The sequence below is a fragment of the Saprolegnia diclina genome, assembly GCF_000281045.1.
Source record: "Saprolegnia diclina VS20 unplaced genomic scaffold supercont1.21, whole genome shotgun sequence".
NCBI classification, from domain to species: domain Eukaryota; phylum Oomycota; class Saprolegniomycetes; order Saprolegniales; family Saprolegniaceae; genus Saprolegnia; species Saprolegnia diclina.
The window spans coordinates 129,384-144,915 of record NW_008246088.1 but is presented as its reverse complement, the minus strand read 5'-3'; the positions used below and the strand labels follow the sequence as shown (position 1 = coordinate 144,915).

Sequence of the window (15,532 nt, the reverse complement as noted above, 5' to 3'; positions counted from 1 at the left end):
CAAGTTGCCGTTGGCCACTACCGTAGCCTTTGTGCGTGGGATCCAGCGCCCCTCTGATGTATTGCATCCATCATCGTCATCCACTGCGTCGGGTGCGGTTTTCTTTGGATAATACAAGGTCAGGTATATATAATATGCGCTGCGGCGTAACACTGGTGCTTCGGGACTGTACTTTTAACCCTTGTAGCGGCCCCCGCGGGCTAAACGAGTGCGATCAAGTGCTATGCGCTGTGTCCGACGCACAGGTGGCCCTATGCTGCGTGAGTCCGGATCAGTCCCTTCCTCGACGATGGTGATTGCAGAACCGGTGGTTCACACTGGAACACGATTGGTGGCGGCAGTGCAGCTCGTATGGTTCACCCGCACCATGCGCTCCATGAAGACGACCGTGTCGCACATGATTGCACAGGTTTGTGAAATGAGTTGTTCGGAAATGGATGGACGAGAGGTGTAACGGTCTGCGCTCTCAAGCTGCCACGTATATGGTCGCAGATGTGCAAGGTGAATCAGGAGGACCGTAGATTCACGTAGATTTCGGCATCAGGTGCTCGTGATGTGGGTAACGATCCAACCAGCGTGCGGTCGAGACGACCGACGTGTCCAATGACGTGGCAAAACGAGCGTCGAGAAGATGAAATATGCAACAGCAATCATCTCGTCAACAGTACGACAAGCTTTACCACTGGGTGTGCGACTATTATGCATGGAGTGCTGGATGAGCTCGCTTGTGTGTCGAGCGTACGCACAAGCTACTTGACGGACGCATGCTGGCGCAAGGGTTCGTCAAGAGCTTGTGAATCAGGATCGCTACGGTCATCAAGGCTTTGCATTTTGCAGTATCAATATGAATCGATTCTCGTTAGCAGCTTGTCACTTCCTAGAACCAGCCCACACAGCTCGGCCCCGCGTCGCCATGCACGTCGGACGCAGGGACCACTGTGAGGCAAAGTGTCTTCTTGGTTGCACAGCACGCGCGCACGTGCGGGTGGCCATCCAAGTATTGGCTCCAATCGACCAAGTAGTCGTTGTCATCAATCAGGAGCACGTACTCGTTGACGTTGTACGGGTGCAGTGGCACACCGCCGAGTTTGCACTTGAAGCATTCGAAAATGTGCTCAATCGTCTCGCCCACCGTGTACGTGGGTAGCACCACGAGTCGTACGGCGTTGAGCGCGGCGTCACTCACTTCTGCGAGCTGCAGCATGCGCCGGTAGAACCGGTCAACGACGTCAAAGCGCACCGAGTGGCAGATCGCGCGGACCCAATCCTCGTACTCGGCGTCCGTTGCTGCTTGAAGGCTCCACGTTCGCATCGGCGTCACGAGCTCCAGCGTGCGCTCGGTGGCCGGTCGCACGCTCGACACTGTATCCAGCCGAATTGTGCCCTGGATCTGGTCGTTGCCAAAGATCGTGCGCTTCGAATACGTCAAGACGCGGTCTGTAAGGACGAACGACCGCTGCTTGAACGCCGTGTGTAGCTTCCCGCGCTTGCGGAGGCATCCGCGCAAGCACGGGTACGTCGGTTCGGCCGCGATGGTGGCAACCTGGGACGAGGTCAAGGCCAGGAGTCCCATTGGAAGCCACGCGACGGTCTTGATCGCTGCCGGCGGAGTGCTCTGTTGACCCATTCTTCTCTTGTGGAGAGTCACTGCGACGTTGTACGAGCTGTCCGGAGTACGTTGATTTTTGAAGTTTGCACCAGGATCAAGGGAAACGCAACGTTTGAAAAATTCACGGAAAATGGTGCAAATATTTTAGTCGCGTTCGGTTGTTGCACCAAGCCAAAGGAGAATGCCATCGAATCTCGCTTGCGCAAGAAATGTGAGGGTTGACAGGCCTGTTGGCATGTAGGCACACGAGAACTGGGGTGTATGACGTGTCGTGCACATGTTGTGGGGGGAGGGTGAGACGTGCGGGGTAGGTCAAAATGCCCACCTCGGAGTCAGCTCTCGGAGTCGGTCGCATTCATTGGCAGGTGTCCGCGTGGTTTAGGGTCCGCATGTGCTGTCTTGGGACGCTAGCGTTTTTCCAACCGGGGCTTTCTGCAGCAATCTTGCTGCATCCAAGCCGTCTTACGCCGCGACGTCCGAGATGTTGCGAGTCAGTCTGAATCCATACAACCAAGTCTCAGAGTGAGCAGTCTCTGTCATCAGTCTCCGTCGCCCAGCGCAATTGTCGTGGTACAGCGTTCTGAAATCATGCCTGCCAACTCCCAGCCGAGGACTGCTAGATCGAAATAAAAGGCAGCGCATGATGGCCATCTTGACGAGCTTGCGGTTTCGTCAGGTCTGGCGTCAGTGGAGCCACTCAAAGAGTCCACCTCAAAAAGCTACCGTCGTCAAACGACAAGGTCCTTGATTTTTGTCGCTTGTTGGTGCATACCATCCCAAGGCTACCTCGTAGCTACCACCGACAAGCAACATCTATCACCAATCGTACACCAGTACACGGTGGAGTGCACATCTCTGCTCAACGGACAGCAGCGGAAGAAGACAGTCGCACGATGAGGCCTGTCGAAGGCTTGGAATCTGCTGCTTCTCATCGCAAATGGGGCAAAGGACCCTTCTTGACCAGATTTGTCGCCGCCGTCTTCTCCCCACTGAGAAGAGATCCGCGGGTTGAGGGCGTGACACGCCTGCTGTCGGTTCGCCATTGCGTTTTGAGTTTCGATGCAAGCCGTCCTTTCTTCATTATCCAGGAAACAGGATGCTGCGTCACGAAGCTCAAACTCAACCACGCGGTTTCATGGCGAGGCGGCTCGTCACGGATCACATGGCGCCAAGCTACTCGGTCGCCACCGCCTATTTTTGTGCGGCCGAAACTGAAACCAAGGGTATATAAGAGATGCATCTTTGCTGAAACTCAATCGTTAATTGTGGCGCGGCGCCACGTTTACGGCCCGACAGACGTCAACAGAGCGCGCTCGCTTCCACATTTCGCATACATTCGTCGGCGGTGCCGTGTTTCAAACGGTTGTATTGGACGTTATTTTTGGCAATTTGGTGCTATTTGTGGCTCGGCTTGGTAGAGGCACGAATCTCGTCGGCGTTGGTTCGAATATTATTCACACGTCGTGTCAATTCCTATCACCCGAGCGCCCGCTTGCCGCCCCAGAGATGCAGAAGGAGGCCACGACCGAGGCCCGCGCGCTCCTCCGCGACGTCCACGTCGTCGCCGCCCGCGTCGCCAAGCAGCTCTCGGACGAGGAGCAGACGCTCCGCGCCAACGTGCCGCAGTACGTCCAGGGCCGGTCGCGCTACGCGAGCGATCACTTTATCACGTCCATCGTGCAGTTCCCCGCCCACATGACGACGCCGATCGCGGCCACGAGCCCGAGCGCGGCGCGCGCGGCGCGAGGTACGAGCGGCTGGCTCCACCTGCATACAAAGCAGCAGACGGACAAGAAGCTCAAACTCAAGCGCCGCTTTGTCGAGATCCGCGACAAATTTCTCTACTACGCCAAGTCGGACATTGCCAAGCAAAAGGTGCTCTTGGCGCTCGACGACGTCTCGACCGTCATGCCATCGCCGATGGAGCACTTTGGCATCGTGCTCGTGACGCTCACGTCGTCACTGCTGCTCGTGGCCGAGACGGATGCCGATTACATGCGCTGGATCTCGGAGCTCTGCCGCTTCATTCCTTACCAGCGCGTCCACGCCGTCTTTCGGCGCCGCATCCAGCAGCTCGAGGTCGACCTCTCACATCTCAATTCTCAAATATCTCACGCCACCATATCGTTGTAGATGGAGGCGACGCCGGCCAAGACGGGCGACCTGCACACGGTGCTGTCGCCAACATCCACGGTCGGCGAGTGCATTCGGCATTTCCTGCTGCTGTTTCACCAGCAGCGCCGCCGGAAGAGCTTCCTGCACCCCGAGCACGAGTATGTGCTCAAGCTCACGGGGTTTCGCGACTACTTTCTCGACTGGCTACGCCCGATCGTCGACTACCAGTCGGTGCGCGAGTGCCAGCTCCAGAAGAAGGTGCTCCGACTCACCTTTGTGCACGTCTCGACGCTCGATAAGAAGCCGCTGAGCCTCCCGCTGGCGTTTGCACCGCTCTTGTCGCCGCGCGTCGCGTCGGTCGCCGAGAGCTACCTCCTGCCGTCGCCCGATGGCCCAACACAAAAAAGCGCTGACGTCGACGAGCCGCTCCAACTCTGCATCCACCGGCTTGCCAACGTGTCGCCGACCACGCTGTACCGCGACCGAACCCGGCGCGAGGTCAAGCTCATGGCCAAGCCGATTGTTCACCGGTTCCTTTTTGTGCGGCTGCAACTCGTGGACGGCGCCAAGCCCGTCGAGAGCTCGCTCTTTGAGACGGACCTCACGGAGCTGACGCCCCACGGCGGCTCGGCCGAGTTTGCACCGCCCACTTGGTACCCGCTGTCGCTGCTGCCGTCGCAAATGTCGCGGTCGCTCCGTCTCGTGTGCACGGTGTTCGCCGCTTCGAAACAGTATCTGATTGCCAAAGGTATATGCATCGAAATGTATCAATGTGTCAATCACGTGGGCCAGACGATGCGCACTGCGAGAAGATTGCGAGCACGGGCTGCCACCTGTTTGATGTCCACAGCATGATGGTGCAGGGCGACCGGTCCCTTGCGCTCTACGACAACCTGGCCGACCTCACGACGGGCCCGCTGCCGTGCGGCGTCGAAGCGGGCCAAGGCTACATGCAGGTACCCTTGTCCTGTATGCTGGGGGAAACCATACGATGGATGGCAGGTTGAATTTTGCTCGGCGCCCATGACCCGCATCAAGTACTCGCCGACGCCGTCGATGCGCCGAAGCAGCATCCGCGCGAGCCTGAGCGACACGAACCTCTCGATGCTCGGGCAGTCGTTCTTTACCATTTCAGAGCCGTCAGTGCTCAAGGAAGGGCCGCTCGCCAAGCTCAGTGCCCGACCGTGGCATGTTTGGAAGGAGCGGTGGTTTGCGCTCAACGGCGACACGTGCTGCCTCTGTATGTCGGAGAAGCGCCACTCGATCCGGTCCATCTCGGTCTCGCTCTCGGGCGCGACCGTCACGACTGCCGACAAGCTCAACCAGACGTACACGTCGTTTCCCGTCAACAAGAGCACAAAAAAGGAGTACCAGACGTGGTGCTTCTCGGTGCAATTACGGTACCAGAAGACCAAGTCGATTGTGCTCCGGGCGCCGACCAAGCAAGAGCGCGACGACTGGATGCACTTAATCTCGGTCGTCATTCAAAAGACGGCCGACATGATGTGGGAACGCCGGCTCGAAGACACGATGACGCTGCGCAGCAGCATGCTCGACATGAACAAGCCCGAGCCCGACGAGCGCCTCAGCATTCCGCACACGCAGGACATTATGAACAACGTCCGCGGCTCGATGCGTCTCTCGTCGTGCTCGACGATTTGGTCGTCCTCTGGGTCGCTTTCGGAGATGGCGGTCGACACGTCGGGATCAACGTCGTCGTCGTCGTCGGCGTACATGGCCCACACCATCTCGACGGGCGCGACCATGGCCGCCTTGAGTTCTCTCCTTGCGCTCATTGAGCAAGACCCGCTTTACCGGCTCTCAAGCTATCAAAAGTCTCTGCTCTGGAGCCACCGGTCGTTTGTTGTGAGCCACTTCTTTGTGCTGCCGCGCGTGCTCTCGTGCTTGACGTGGAGCGACACGAGCCAGCGCAACGAGATGCTCGAGCTCCTGCCCAAGTGGTCGAGTCCGGCGCACATTTCCGGGTACCTCGCGCTCCTGGACGCCGAGTTTGCCCACATGGGCGCGGTGCGTCGCTTTGCGCTCACAAAGATGGGTGCTATGGACGACCTCACGCTCGCGAGCATTTTGCCGCAGCTCGGTACGTTGATCTATGCCTCTCGATCTAGCGGGACTGAGGCTCATGGACGTTCTCTCCTGTCTAGTCCAAGCCATCAAATGGGAGCCGTACGCGACGTCGCAGCTCGTGACGTGGCTCATTGAGCGCGCGCTCGTGAACCCGTCTCAGATTGGGTTTGCTCTCTTTTGGACGCTCAAGGTCGAGACGTACGTGGCGCGGTGGTCGGAGCGGTTCCGGCTCGTGCTCGACGCGTACCTGGCAGTCGTCTCCAAGCCTATGGCGTCGATTCTATCGCTGCAAGAGGCGCTCTTCTCGCCCGAAGGCGAGCTCCACCGCATTGCCAAGCGCGTCAAGAAGCTCAAGGCCAACGCGAGCATGCACGAGGTGACGGTGCAGCTGCGGCACATGCTCTCGGACCTCAACGTACTCCTTCCTCCGTCGTACCAACTGCCGATCGACCCGCGCGTCGAGGTTGGCGCACTTCTCGTGGACCAGTGCCGCGTCATGTCGTCGGCCAAACTCCCGCTTTGGCTTGTGTTTGAGAATGCCGACCCGACGGGCGAGCCGATTGAAGTCATTTTCAAGGCGGGCGACGACGTGCGCCAGGACCAGCTTACGCTCGAGATGTTTCGTCTCATGGAGTCGATTTGGCAAGAAGACGGCCTCGACCTGTGCCTCAAGCCCTATCGGTGCGTGGCGACGTCACCGTTTACCGGCATCCTCGAGGTGGTCACGGAGGCCGTCACGACCGCCGACATTCATCACCGGAACGGCGTCTTTGGGCCGCTCCACGAGGCGAGCTTTCTCGACTGGATCCAGCACCACAACCGCGACCCGACGTCGCTGGCGTCGGCTGTGGACCTCTTTCGACGGTCGTGCGCCGGCTACTGCGTCGCGACCTTTGTCCTTGGCATTGGCGACCGGCACAATGACAACATTATGGTACGACGTCCCCAACGAAATCACAAGTCGATATCTCTCTTGTGCAGATGACGACAGCGGGTCGGTACTTTCACATTGACTTTGGACACATCCTCGGGCACTTCAAGTACCAGGTGACACTAGTTCTACGCAACCGTCATCAGCAGCGCTACGTGTAGCTCAACATCAAGCGCGAGAAGACGCCGTTTGTCTTTACAAAGGAGATGGCGCACGTGCTCGGCGGCGTCGACGCGGAGACGTACAAAATGTTTGTGTCGACGTGCGGCGAGGCGTTCAACAGCATTCGCAAGCACACGCATTTGCTCACGACGCTGCTGCTCATGATGCTACCCGCGGGCATGCCCGAGCTCACGGACGACACGGACCTCCAGCACCTCGTGCAAGCCATGGACACGAGTACGTAGTTTTTCGCGCATCGCCGGTACGAAGCGCTGGCTCGTAGGTCTCACGGACGTCGAGGCCCACGCGCAGTTTGCCGACAAGATTGCGATTTGCCTCAAGCACCCGTTCAAGCGCATCGACAACACGATCCACAACTTTGTGCACAAGCTCCGGGGCTAGAACCAAGGGTTGGGGTTTAAGTATTATATATGGGTCGTGGTGTGTCTTTTCTATTTACCGCCGGAAGCGCTTTTGAGGGCCCTTGAGGTTGAGTTCGCCGACGCCACGCTTCTTGCGCGCGTCGGGCTTGTCGACCTTGCGCGTGTGGTGGCTGTGCGGCATGTACGTCATTTCACGGACCATGCCGGCACCCTGGACGTTCTTCATGACGCTGCGCTCGGTGGCCTTGACCTTTTCGAGCTTGATGCGCTCGGCCAGCGGTAGCTTGGTGAGCTTGCGCCGCTCGCGCTGCGCGTCCTTGTCGGCCGCCGACCCGAGCCCAACGACATTGCGGATCGACTCGCCCTTGGCGAGCTCGTAGAATTTGGGCAACACGACCTTCTTCTTGCCCGCCGGCGCCGTCGGTGCTTCGTCTTCATCTTCGTCTTCATCTTCCGAGGTCGAAGCATCGCTCGGGCGACCTTCGACTTCATCGTCCACCAAGTCGAAGCGACCTTCCTCTTCGTCTTCGCCGTCGTCGTCGCTGTCCATGTCCTCGGCCTTCTTGCGCTTGGTAAGGTGCGCGTTCGGGTGCATCGCGCGGTACGTCTCGGACTCTTCGTCGACTTGGAAGTCGGTCGACGTAAACATCTTTGCGAAGCGGTCGTCGCCGAGCGGGTTGGCAAAGTCGGGCTCGGGCCCCTCGGTCTCGGCCGCTTCGTCGTTCTCGTCGTCCGCCTTTTTGGCTTTTTTGGTCTTCTTGCCCGACACGAGCTGCTCGGCGAGCGCGCGGTTGACCTTGGGGAGACGGCGCTGGATCGTAATACGATTCGCCTGCTTCTCTTTGACCTTCTCCTGGACCTTGGCCTTGCGCCACGCGTCGTACGCGAGCGGCGCGGCCACCGCCGACACCTTGGCGTACAAGCGGGCGTCCATGAAGAAGCCGTGCATGTACGCCTTGAGCAAAGGCGTGCCGATCATGTGGTCCAAGCCGAGCGTCGAGAGCTCCGACCGCGTGACAAACTTGTAGTCGTCGTAGACAGTCGATGACGCTTCCTCTTCGAGTTCTTCTGTGAGGTTGTCAAGGAACGAGCACCACTTTGGCGCGATCCCGAGCTCGGGGATGTAGTACGACATGACGCGCTCCTGCTCGCCGGCGACCATGAGCACGCCCGACATGCCCGCACCACCGCGCACGACACACACGTCGTTGATGTCAGCCGATGTCTCGAGGTTCGTAAAGAGCTTGCCGTCCGTTTTGTCCCAGATCTTGATGCACTTGGCGTCCGACGAGAGCACTTGCTTGGACGGTCCTTCATGGAACGTCACGTCCACGATGGGCAGTTCGTACTGGTGCTGCTTGGTGAGGAGCGGCGTCGACGACCGCAAATCGTACAACCGGACTTCGCCCGTGTGCGTACCCACCGCAAACGTGAGGCCGTCCGTGTCAAAGTTGAGCGCCGACACCGGCACGTCCGGCGAGACGCTCAGCGAGCCGACGCGCGCTTGGCTGCGCGTATCCCACATTTCGACGACGCCATTGTCACCGCCCGCGCCAAGGAGCTGATGGACCGGGTTGAGCTTGACAACGTTCACGGCTGGCATGTTGGTCTGGAGGCCGCCGAGGAACTGGCCTTGGTCGAGGTTGACGCGGTAGATCTCGGCGTCGGACGCGCCAACGTACATATCGCAGTTGCCGCGGTGGTAAACCATGTCGCGGCCAAACTTGGGGATGCGCACGTTGGTGTGCGTACCGTACGGCGCATGGAATGCGATCGAGCGGTCCATCTGGAGGAACGCGAGCTTGCCAAAGTCCTCGGAGAGGCAGACCAGCTTGAGCACTTGGCTGTCGAGGCGGCGCTCAAACTTCATACTGAGGTCGCGCACGTCGTAGACCTTGACGATCGGCGGGTACGTGCCGGTCGCAATGATGTAGTTGCCGTCGGGCGACATGGTCACGCAGTGCGACGCCGTCGGAAAGGTGAAGTCCTGGACGAGCTCGAGGCGGCGGCGGTAGTCCTCATCGCGGCTCAGCGCCTTCTTCGTCTTCTGCGCCAGCCACTGCGGCAGCGTCTTGCCGGCGCTGAGGTTGTAGACCTTGACGCCATTGAGCGATTGCGCCGAGAGCCCGGACGACATGATGCTTATTGCTCGTTGAAGTGTCTTCGACCAATCGCGCGTGCTCGAGCAATTTAATCCACTGGTTGCCGGCATTGGTGGCTATCGCGCAAAATTGACCAATCCGCGCGCGATTCCGCTCCCATTTTAGCCAATCCAAGGCGAGTACGGGCAACCTTCATGGTGGACAACACAAGGATCCTTGCGGGCATGCTTCTGCAATGGACGCCATCGCGCCTCATGGAGCACGGACCTCAACATGGTGGGGATGGTGCACGCACTGAATTGAACTGTTGTAGCGGAACACGCACTTGGAAAAATGTAGTGAATAGGTCGGAGGCGCATCGATACTAGCACCAAGACCACAAATTTGAGTTTATGACCTTGCTTGTACGGGCTTCAGAGCACTGATACCACGAAGAACCGCGTTTGATCTAATACTACGAGCTATGGCCTTGATGGTACCGTAGTACTGGTGTACGTCGGTCAACGCCGAGGCGCCGCAAGATTTGCCTGTCAAAATGGACCAATCACCGTGCTCGGAACGCCGAAATCCCCCGACTTCCACCGTGCACCGGTCCCCTCGGCGGAGTGCATTTGCCATTTCACATGCAAGTATTTGCCAACCTTCGGAAGGCGGCTGTCGTGCGCCACGCCGGCCTTGTCTACGTCCCGTCGCCCGCGAATGGCGTCTTCCGAGGCATGCTGGACCGCGACGGCGACGAGGTGGCGCGTGCGACGACGCTCGTTCGGTACGCGCCCAACTCGACGTTTCCGTCGCACACGCACGCAGCCGGCGAAGAGTTTATCGTGCTGCAAGGAACGTTTCGCGATGACGTGGGCGAGTACCCAGCTGGCACGTACGTTCGCAACGCTGTCGGCTCGGTGCATGCGCCGTCGATCGGGCCCGACGGTTGTCTCATCCTCGTCAAGCTGCGCTGGATGGTACCCGAAGACACCGGCGCGGTCGTCAACACGCTGAGCGATACGCCCGAGTGGACGACGACTCAGGGCGGTGGGCGGTATCTGCGCCTGTACGCGAGCCCTATCACGACGGAAACGGCGTGGATCGTGCACTTGCCGCCAGGGGCAACACTCACCCATCGCCTCGACGAGGACACCGGCGGCCAAGAATTCTTTGTCGTCGACGGCAGAGTCGAGATAACGGCCGATGCGGCGACGTCGGGCACGTATGACCTCTACGACTGGATCCGGCTTCCGCCGCAGACCACCGACAACTACGCAGTCGTCGTGCGCAACCCGAGCACAACAGCAATGACTCGGCTCTTTGTCAAGACTGGCCACCTCGCGCACTTTCTCGATACGACGCCGGCGTAAACGCTTTTGATATCATCTCAGTTTGCACTTTTTAAATATCAAAGTATCGAGTGAAAAGGGCGTTCAAGACGGTGTCGCTCAGTAACATCGACGCGGCACTATCCGCAAAGCGTAATGCAGAACTGCAGTGACGGCCATCACGTCGTGACCTTACGTAGTCGATGTCGGGTTGAAGCGGTGACCAAACTGCTCGGCGAGGCGCATAAGCTCGGCTTCGTCGATACCGGGGCCCGCCGCCGCTCTCTTCTTCTTGCTGCGCTGCCACACGATAAAGCCTCCTGCGCAGAGCACCTATGTTCCAGCACGAGAGTCAGATGCAAGCGATATCGACAGCGTCGTACCATCAGCGGTGTTCGGATCCACGAGACATCGTACATCATTTCAACGTGGGTGAGGAGCAGCTGGAGCACGACCACGTCGCGGGTTCCGTTGGGATGAGCAAAGTGCACCGCCGCAGTTGCATCACTCGGCGCGTCACGAGTCAGCTGCGCGCCCACAGCGGTGCCCGGTACCGGCCACTCGCGGTGAAACACGCGGACTGCAGAGTCCTCTGCGACGCGGTAGCCCGTCAACTGGTCGCGCGCCACGACGAAAATGTGCTTGCGCCATACCATCAATTGCGGGACAACGGTCTCCTGAGCTTTTGCGTGCATTGGGCAAAGCTCGTGCAGAATGTGGCACGTCGCACTATGTCCCGCCGCCGCCAGAAGGCGCTGCAGGTGCAAAACCAAGACCGTGCCGCGGCTTGTGCCGGCAAAGAGCACCAGCGGGCGCTGGGCGTCGCGAATCAGTGACACGATCGCGTCGTTTGAGCCGACGCAAGTCTGCGGTGCGCCGTCACCGTTGACGTTGACCATGCCAATGGCATTGCCGTAGGCATACGCCACTGAGCCGCCCGTGAGCGGTGTGAGCGCGCGGATCGGACCGTCTACTGCCGTGCGCCGGACGCGCTGCCCGAGCTTGTTGAAGACAACGAGCTGCGCGTCACTCGTGCCGACGACGAGGTGCATGTCATAATGCGTTTGCGTCAACGCCGTCACGACGGGCATCGCAAAGCGCGTGGTTGTGTACAGCCGCTCAAATTCGTAGTGATAGCCTCCGTGCGGAGCCGCGCTGGTCACCCACGCCGGCATGTGAGGGTGCAACTGACGGTACCCCGATGACGCGAGGATGGCGTCGGCAGACGGCGCGGCGTGGACGAGGCAGATAGGCGCGTCAGTCGGGCGTCGGCGCACAAAGTCGCCCATGACCAGCCGCCCATTCTCGTAGACGCGGAGGGCAAACACAGTGACTGCGCCATGCGCGTCGACGAGCGCAATGGCATTGCGACTGCCGCTGATGCTCGTGATCGCAGTCGCGTGGCGAACGTGCGTCTGAACTGCCCACACCTCTAATAGCGACGTCGGGTCCACGAGTCGTAGCCAGCCAGTTGCATGCACAACGGCGAGAAGGTGCAGGAACTCGCCGGCTGGATCGAGCTTGCGCTTTGCCCGCTGGTGCTGCATGTAGTTGTTGACGCGCAGCGAGACGAGCTCCGTGTGGGTCACGCGCTGGCCAAAGCGATGCATGGCCTCGTCGAGAAAGAGGTCGGGCGCCGACGCAATCGGCACAGACGCGTTCGTGGCAAGCGCATGGAGAAGGCTTCGCCGCGTCGCAAGGAGCTTCGTGGTCTCTTCGAGCGCGTGTATCTCGGCGTCGACGACGGCGGTCAGCGCAAGCTCGCCATGCACGGCGCCGTAGCAGATGGCGGCGAGGATCGCAAGCACGGCAGCATGTGGTCGCATGCGCATGAAGCGGATTCGAGTTGGAGCTTGCCGCAGTCTCCAAGTGCGCGAACGTGAGACGCGCGACATACATAGACCGCAGCGTCATCGGTTAGGAAACCGACTTGAGAAGGGCTTGGGAGCCATTTCTCGTGTATGACTATTGGTGTATGATGCATACACGTCATGGGATATATTGGCAACGAAAAGGGATCACCAAGAGTGAATAAAATGATTTTGTCTCAAGAGTAACTCGGCGAAACAGAAGGAAGGCAGCTCCCGCTCTTCGGGCGGTCAGCGCCGACTCACACAGCCCTCGCATTGCTACTGCACAGGCTACAGCCCTTGTAGCCCAGCATTTCATAATGTGCCGGTCGTATACCGTGAGGGTGATGGACCATCGATCGACGCGAACTTTAGGTGCGCGCGTGTCAACGTGAAACGGCGGTTTCAGTCCAATACCATATGATTGGTCAATTTATTTGGGGCTGTCGCACGTGAGCGCGGGCCAATCAGAGTATGCCGTGCGCGACCCGCCGTTGTGCCAGGAACCAATCAGCGCGCGGCGTCGGTTTGCGTATCCGGATGAGTGCCGAGATTCCAAGTTTGGCGCAGAGGTTTCGCCGACAATACAAGTGACTGGCCGAATCTTGGGTGGTTGGCCTCCTCTCGAATTGGGATAAATGGGACAAAGGGTTTTGCCCAACGCAGCGTCGAGCTGGTGTGGAGGGCTCGATACGAGAGGTAGCCGCGTCGCGCACCGTGGCGGCTCATCTTCTGCTACCGGTAGCAAATCCCAGCGGCAGCGCTTGCTTGCCCACGCAGTGCATGACGCCAACTCATGCCGGCTAATCGATGCTGGTTCATTGACATGCACTCTACGTGGGAAGGGTTGTGAATCAGTGATTTCCTGGGGACACGCCCTCCATTGATCCAGCGTGACGTCGAGGAACTGCCTGCTACAGTGATATGTTCGCATCCATCACAACTCGATCCGGCGGTGCTACACTGGAATCGATCAGATTTTGGCGAGCGAGCAAGTCGAGTATCTTTCAAATCGACGTCCAACCTGGTCCAATGCCACCCAAGCCAAGACGGAGCGGCGGGATGCTGGTTACAATACCCTCGAGGCACACGAAAGGCGCCAGGCAAGGCTGGGCCAGCACCGCTTCTTTTATGCACAACAAGGCGCCACTGATCGGTCAACCAATCACCCCCAGCTGCGATCTTGGGTCAAATGGGTTTTTCGGGACAAATCCAGTGGCGCCACCGGAGTTGTATCAGTTTGAAATTCGAGCCCCAATGCCCACAAGCAAGAGCGACTACCAGACGATCCCGGTGGACTTGAGCCCGGTGCAGTCGCCGTCGAGTGCGCAGAGGCGGCTGACGCAGTGGCGTGTGCAGATGCTGCTCATCAACCTCGTCGAGTTCTCAGCCGAGTCGTCACGCGGTGTGGTCATGCCCACGCTCTTCCTCTACACGCAGTCGCTCGGCGGCTCGCTCTACGAGATGGGTCTGCTCACGTCGGTCTTTAGCGTCGGCCGCCTCATCTCGTCCACGGTCTTTGGCTGGCTCTGCGACCGCTACTCGTTCCGCTTTGTGTACATTGTGTCGTCGTTGATCGGTCTGCTTGGCAACATCATCTATCTGCTCGCGGACCTGCACGTCTACAACTGCGTGCACGTATTGCTCGTGAGCCGGTTCCTTGTTGGCTTTGGCGCCGGCAACCGCAGCGTGTGCCGCGCCAACGTCGCCGCCATCACGCACGTCGACCAGCGCCTCAAGTACATGACGATCCTTGCCATGGTCGTCTTCTTTGGCTACGCACTCACGCCCGGCCTCGGCGGCATTCTCAACGACATTGACTTTCGCATTGGGAGCCTTCACATCCACAAGCTCACAGGTACTCTACACCATCGCAATCTCCATCTCAATCTGAATCTCGAATGTAGCACCTGGCGTCGTCCTCGCTGCCATGAACCTCGTGACGATTGTGCTCATGCTCACCACGTGGGATGAATCCATCGGGCTCGCCGACGCACCAGACGTCTCGCCGACGCCGTTTGCGGCCAAGAAGTCCAAGGTCGCGCCGCTCACCGCGCTCCCGGACCGCCTCGTCTACTGGGGCGTCTTTGTCTTTATGACGCTCAACGTCGTCGCGCGTGGCATTCTCTCCATCTTTGAGACCGTCAACGTCCCGCTCTTCATCGACATCACGGGCCACACCAACGAGACAGCAGTCCTCGCTGCCTCGAGCTTCCAGTTCAACATGGGTCTTCTCGGGCTCTTTGCGTACGTGGCGATCGAGGTTTGGCGCCACGCCATCACGGACGTCATGTGGCTTCTCATTGGTTTTGGCGCCCTCGCGCTCGGCAACCTCGTCTTGATCCTGGACATGGCCTCGCGCAGCTACACAGAGCTCGCGATCGGTATCTTCTTTGTCTGGAGCGTCGGCAGTCCGCTCACGACTGCGGTGTGCGTCGCCGCCTTCTCCAAGATCCTCGGCACGCGCCAGCAAGGCACGTGGATGGGCCTCCTCGGGTCCGCCGCGTCCGTGTCGCGCATCATCATGCCGCTGTTGCCGGCGCTCTTTGCGACGTTTACGCCGCTCTTTTGGATCAACTTTGCACTCTGCGTGGCGAGTCTGGGCCTTCTTGTGTGGTACGACGCGATCGTCAAGCGCGAGCGGTCGCAGCAAGCGTCTCAGACGCTCCTTCCCAAAACCGTGTATGTCTAAGCCTTCCCGGCACTTGCATGTTGCATCGAGGTTGAGCCCTACGTGGCGCGCCAATAGAGATTTGTTTACCCTTCTTTGCGTCTTGTAGTAGAAAGCGCTACCAAAAAAGATGCTCCAACGACATGCTTTGACGCATGTAGGGCTTCGGCTACCGTTCTACAGCATGTACACACCGCAGAACGGTAGCCCGACGCGACGCTCTCACGTATGCAGCGAGTGTAAATATCAAGTAGTTCCATCGCATACTGGCGTAGCAACTTGCCAACTGTCAACATAAAAATTGCCTCTGC

The 15,532-nt window shown here is 59.3% G+C and overlaps 6 protein-coding genes across 8 annotated transcripts; 3 read left to right on the top strand and 3 right to left on the bottom strand.

Annotated features, from left to right (window-relative positions):
* Window positions 1-810: 810 nt before the first annotated feature.
* Window positions 811-1,687, bottom strand: SDRG_07295 (hypothetical protein). Its single transcript, XM_008613119.1, has one exon. It carries the CDS (start codon window positions 1,625-1,627, stop codon window positions 878-880), a length of 750 nt encoding a protein of 249 aa, XP_008611341.1. The 5' UTR covers window positions 1,628-1,687; the 3' UTR covers window positions 811-877.
* A 1,343-nt stretch (window positions 1,688-3,030) lies between these two features.
* On the top strand, window positions 3,031-7,365 carry SDRG_07294 (the record flags this gene model as incomplete). 2 transcript variants are annotated; one of them, XM_008613117.1, is made up of 8 exons in its annotated part: window positions 3,116-3,688; window positions 3,743-4,472; window positions 4,517-4,680; window positions 4,727-5,825; window positions 5,890-6,746; window positions 6,794-6,859; window positions 6,905-7,142; window positions 7,189-7,307. In XM_008613117.1, exons 1-8 carry the CDS (start codon window positions 3,116-3,118, stop codon window positions 7,305-7,307), a joined length of 3,846 nt encoding a protein of 1,281 aa, XP_008611339.1. The 2 variants fall into 2 exon arrangements, with proteins under 2 accessions (XP_008611340.1, XP_008611339.1); XM_008613118.1 differs by having other exon boundaries at window positions 3,031-3,688; window positions 6,794-7,142; window positions 7,189-7,365.
* Window positions 7,284-9,476, bottom strand: SDRG_07293 (hypothetical protein). Its single transcript, XM_008613116.1, has one exon. The coding sequence runs from the start codon at window positions 9,423-9,425 to the stop codon at window positions 7,362-7,364; it is 2,064 nt and encodes a 687-aa protein (XP_008611338.1). The 5' UTR covers window positions 9,426-9,476; the 3' UTR covers window positions 7,284-7,361.
* Window positions 9,477-9,962: 486 nt separating this feature from the next.
* SDRG_07292 (hypothetical protein) lies at window positions 9,963-10,805 on the top strand. Its single transcript, XM_008613115.1, has one exon. It carries the CDS (start codon window positions 10,014-10,016, stop codon window positions 10,740-10,742), a length of 729 nt encoding a protein of 242 aa, XP_008611337.1. The 5' UTR covers window positions 9,963-10,013; the 3' UTR covers window positions 10,743-10,805.
* Window positions 10,744-12,580, bottom strand: SDRG_07291. 2 transcript variants are annotated; one of them, XM_008613113.1, is made up of 3 exons: window positions 11,084-12,580; window positions 10,897-11,033; window positions 10,744-10,840 (listed from the first exon to the last, which is right to left on the bottom strand). In XM_008613113.1, exons 1-3 carry the CDS (start codon window positions 12,530-12,532, stop codon window positions 10,774-10,776), a joined length of 1,653 nt encoding a protein of 550 aa, XP_008611335.1. In that variant the 5' UTR covers window positions 12,533-12,580; the 3' UTR covers window positions 10,744-10,773. The 2 variants fall into 2 exon arrangements, with proteins under 2 accessions (XP_008611335.1, XP_008611336.1); XM_008613114.1 differs by having other exon boundaries at window positions 10,744-11,033.
* Window positions 12,581-13,755: 1,175 nt separating this feature from the next.
* SDRG_07290 (hypothetical protein) lies at window positions 13,756-15,313 on the top strand. Its single transcript, XM_008613112.1, has 2 exons — window positions 13,756-14,408; window positions 14,458-15,313. Exons 1-2 carry the CDS (start codon window positions 13,808-13,810, stop codon window positions 15,240-15,242), a joined length of 1,386 nt encoding a protein of 461 aa, XP_008611334.1. The 5' UTR covers window positions 13,756-13,807; the 3' UTR covers window positions 15,243-15,313.
* Window positions 15,314-15,532: the final 219 nt, after the last annotated feature.

Coding starts and splice junctions, on each gene's coding strand:
- SDRG_07293 (XM_008613116.1), bottom strand. CDS start 9,425: ATGTCGTCCGGGCTCTCGGCGCAATCGCTCAATGGCGTCAAGGTCTAC.
- SDRG_07291 (XM_008613113.1), bottom strand. CDS start 12,532: ATGCGCATGCGACCACATGCTGCCGTGCTTGCGATCCTCGCCGCCATC. Junction 11,034..11,083: donor GGATCCGAACACCGCTGATG/GTACGACGCTGT, acceptor GCTGGAACATAG/GTGCTCTGCGCAGGAGGCTT. Junction 10,841..10,896: donor TTCAACCCGACATCGACTAC/GTAAGGTCACGA, acceptor CTTTGCGGATAG/TGCCGCGTCGATGTTACTGA.
- SDRG_07292 (XM_008613115.1), top strand. CDS start 10,014: ATGCAAGTATTTGCCAACCTTCGGAAGGCGGCTGTCGTGCGCCACGCC.
- SDRG_07290 (XM_008613112.1), top strand. CDS start 13,808: ATGCCCACAAGCAAGAGCGACTACCAGACGATCCCGGTGGACTTGAGC. Junction 14,409..14,457: donor TCACATCCACAAGCTCACAG/GTACTCTACACC, acceptor TCTCGAATGTAG/CACCTGGCGTCGTCCTCGCT.
- SDRG_07295 (XM_008613119.1), bottom strand. CDS start 1,627: ATGGGTCAACAGAGCACTCCGCCGGCAGCGATCAAGACCGTCGCGTGG.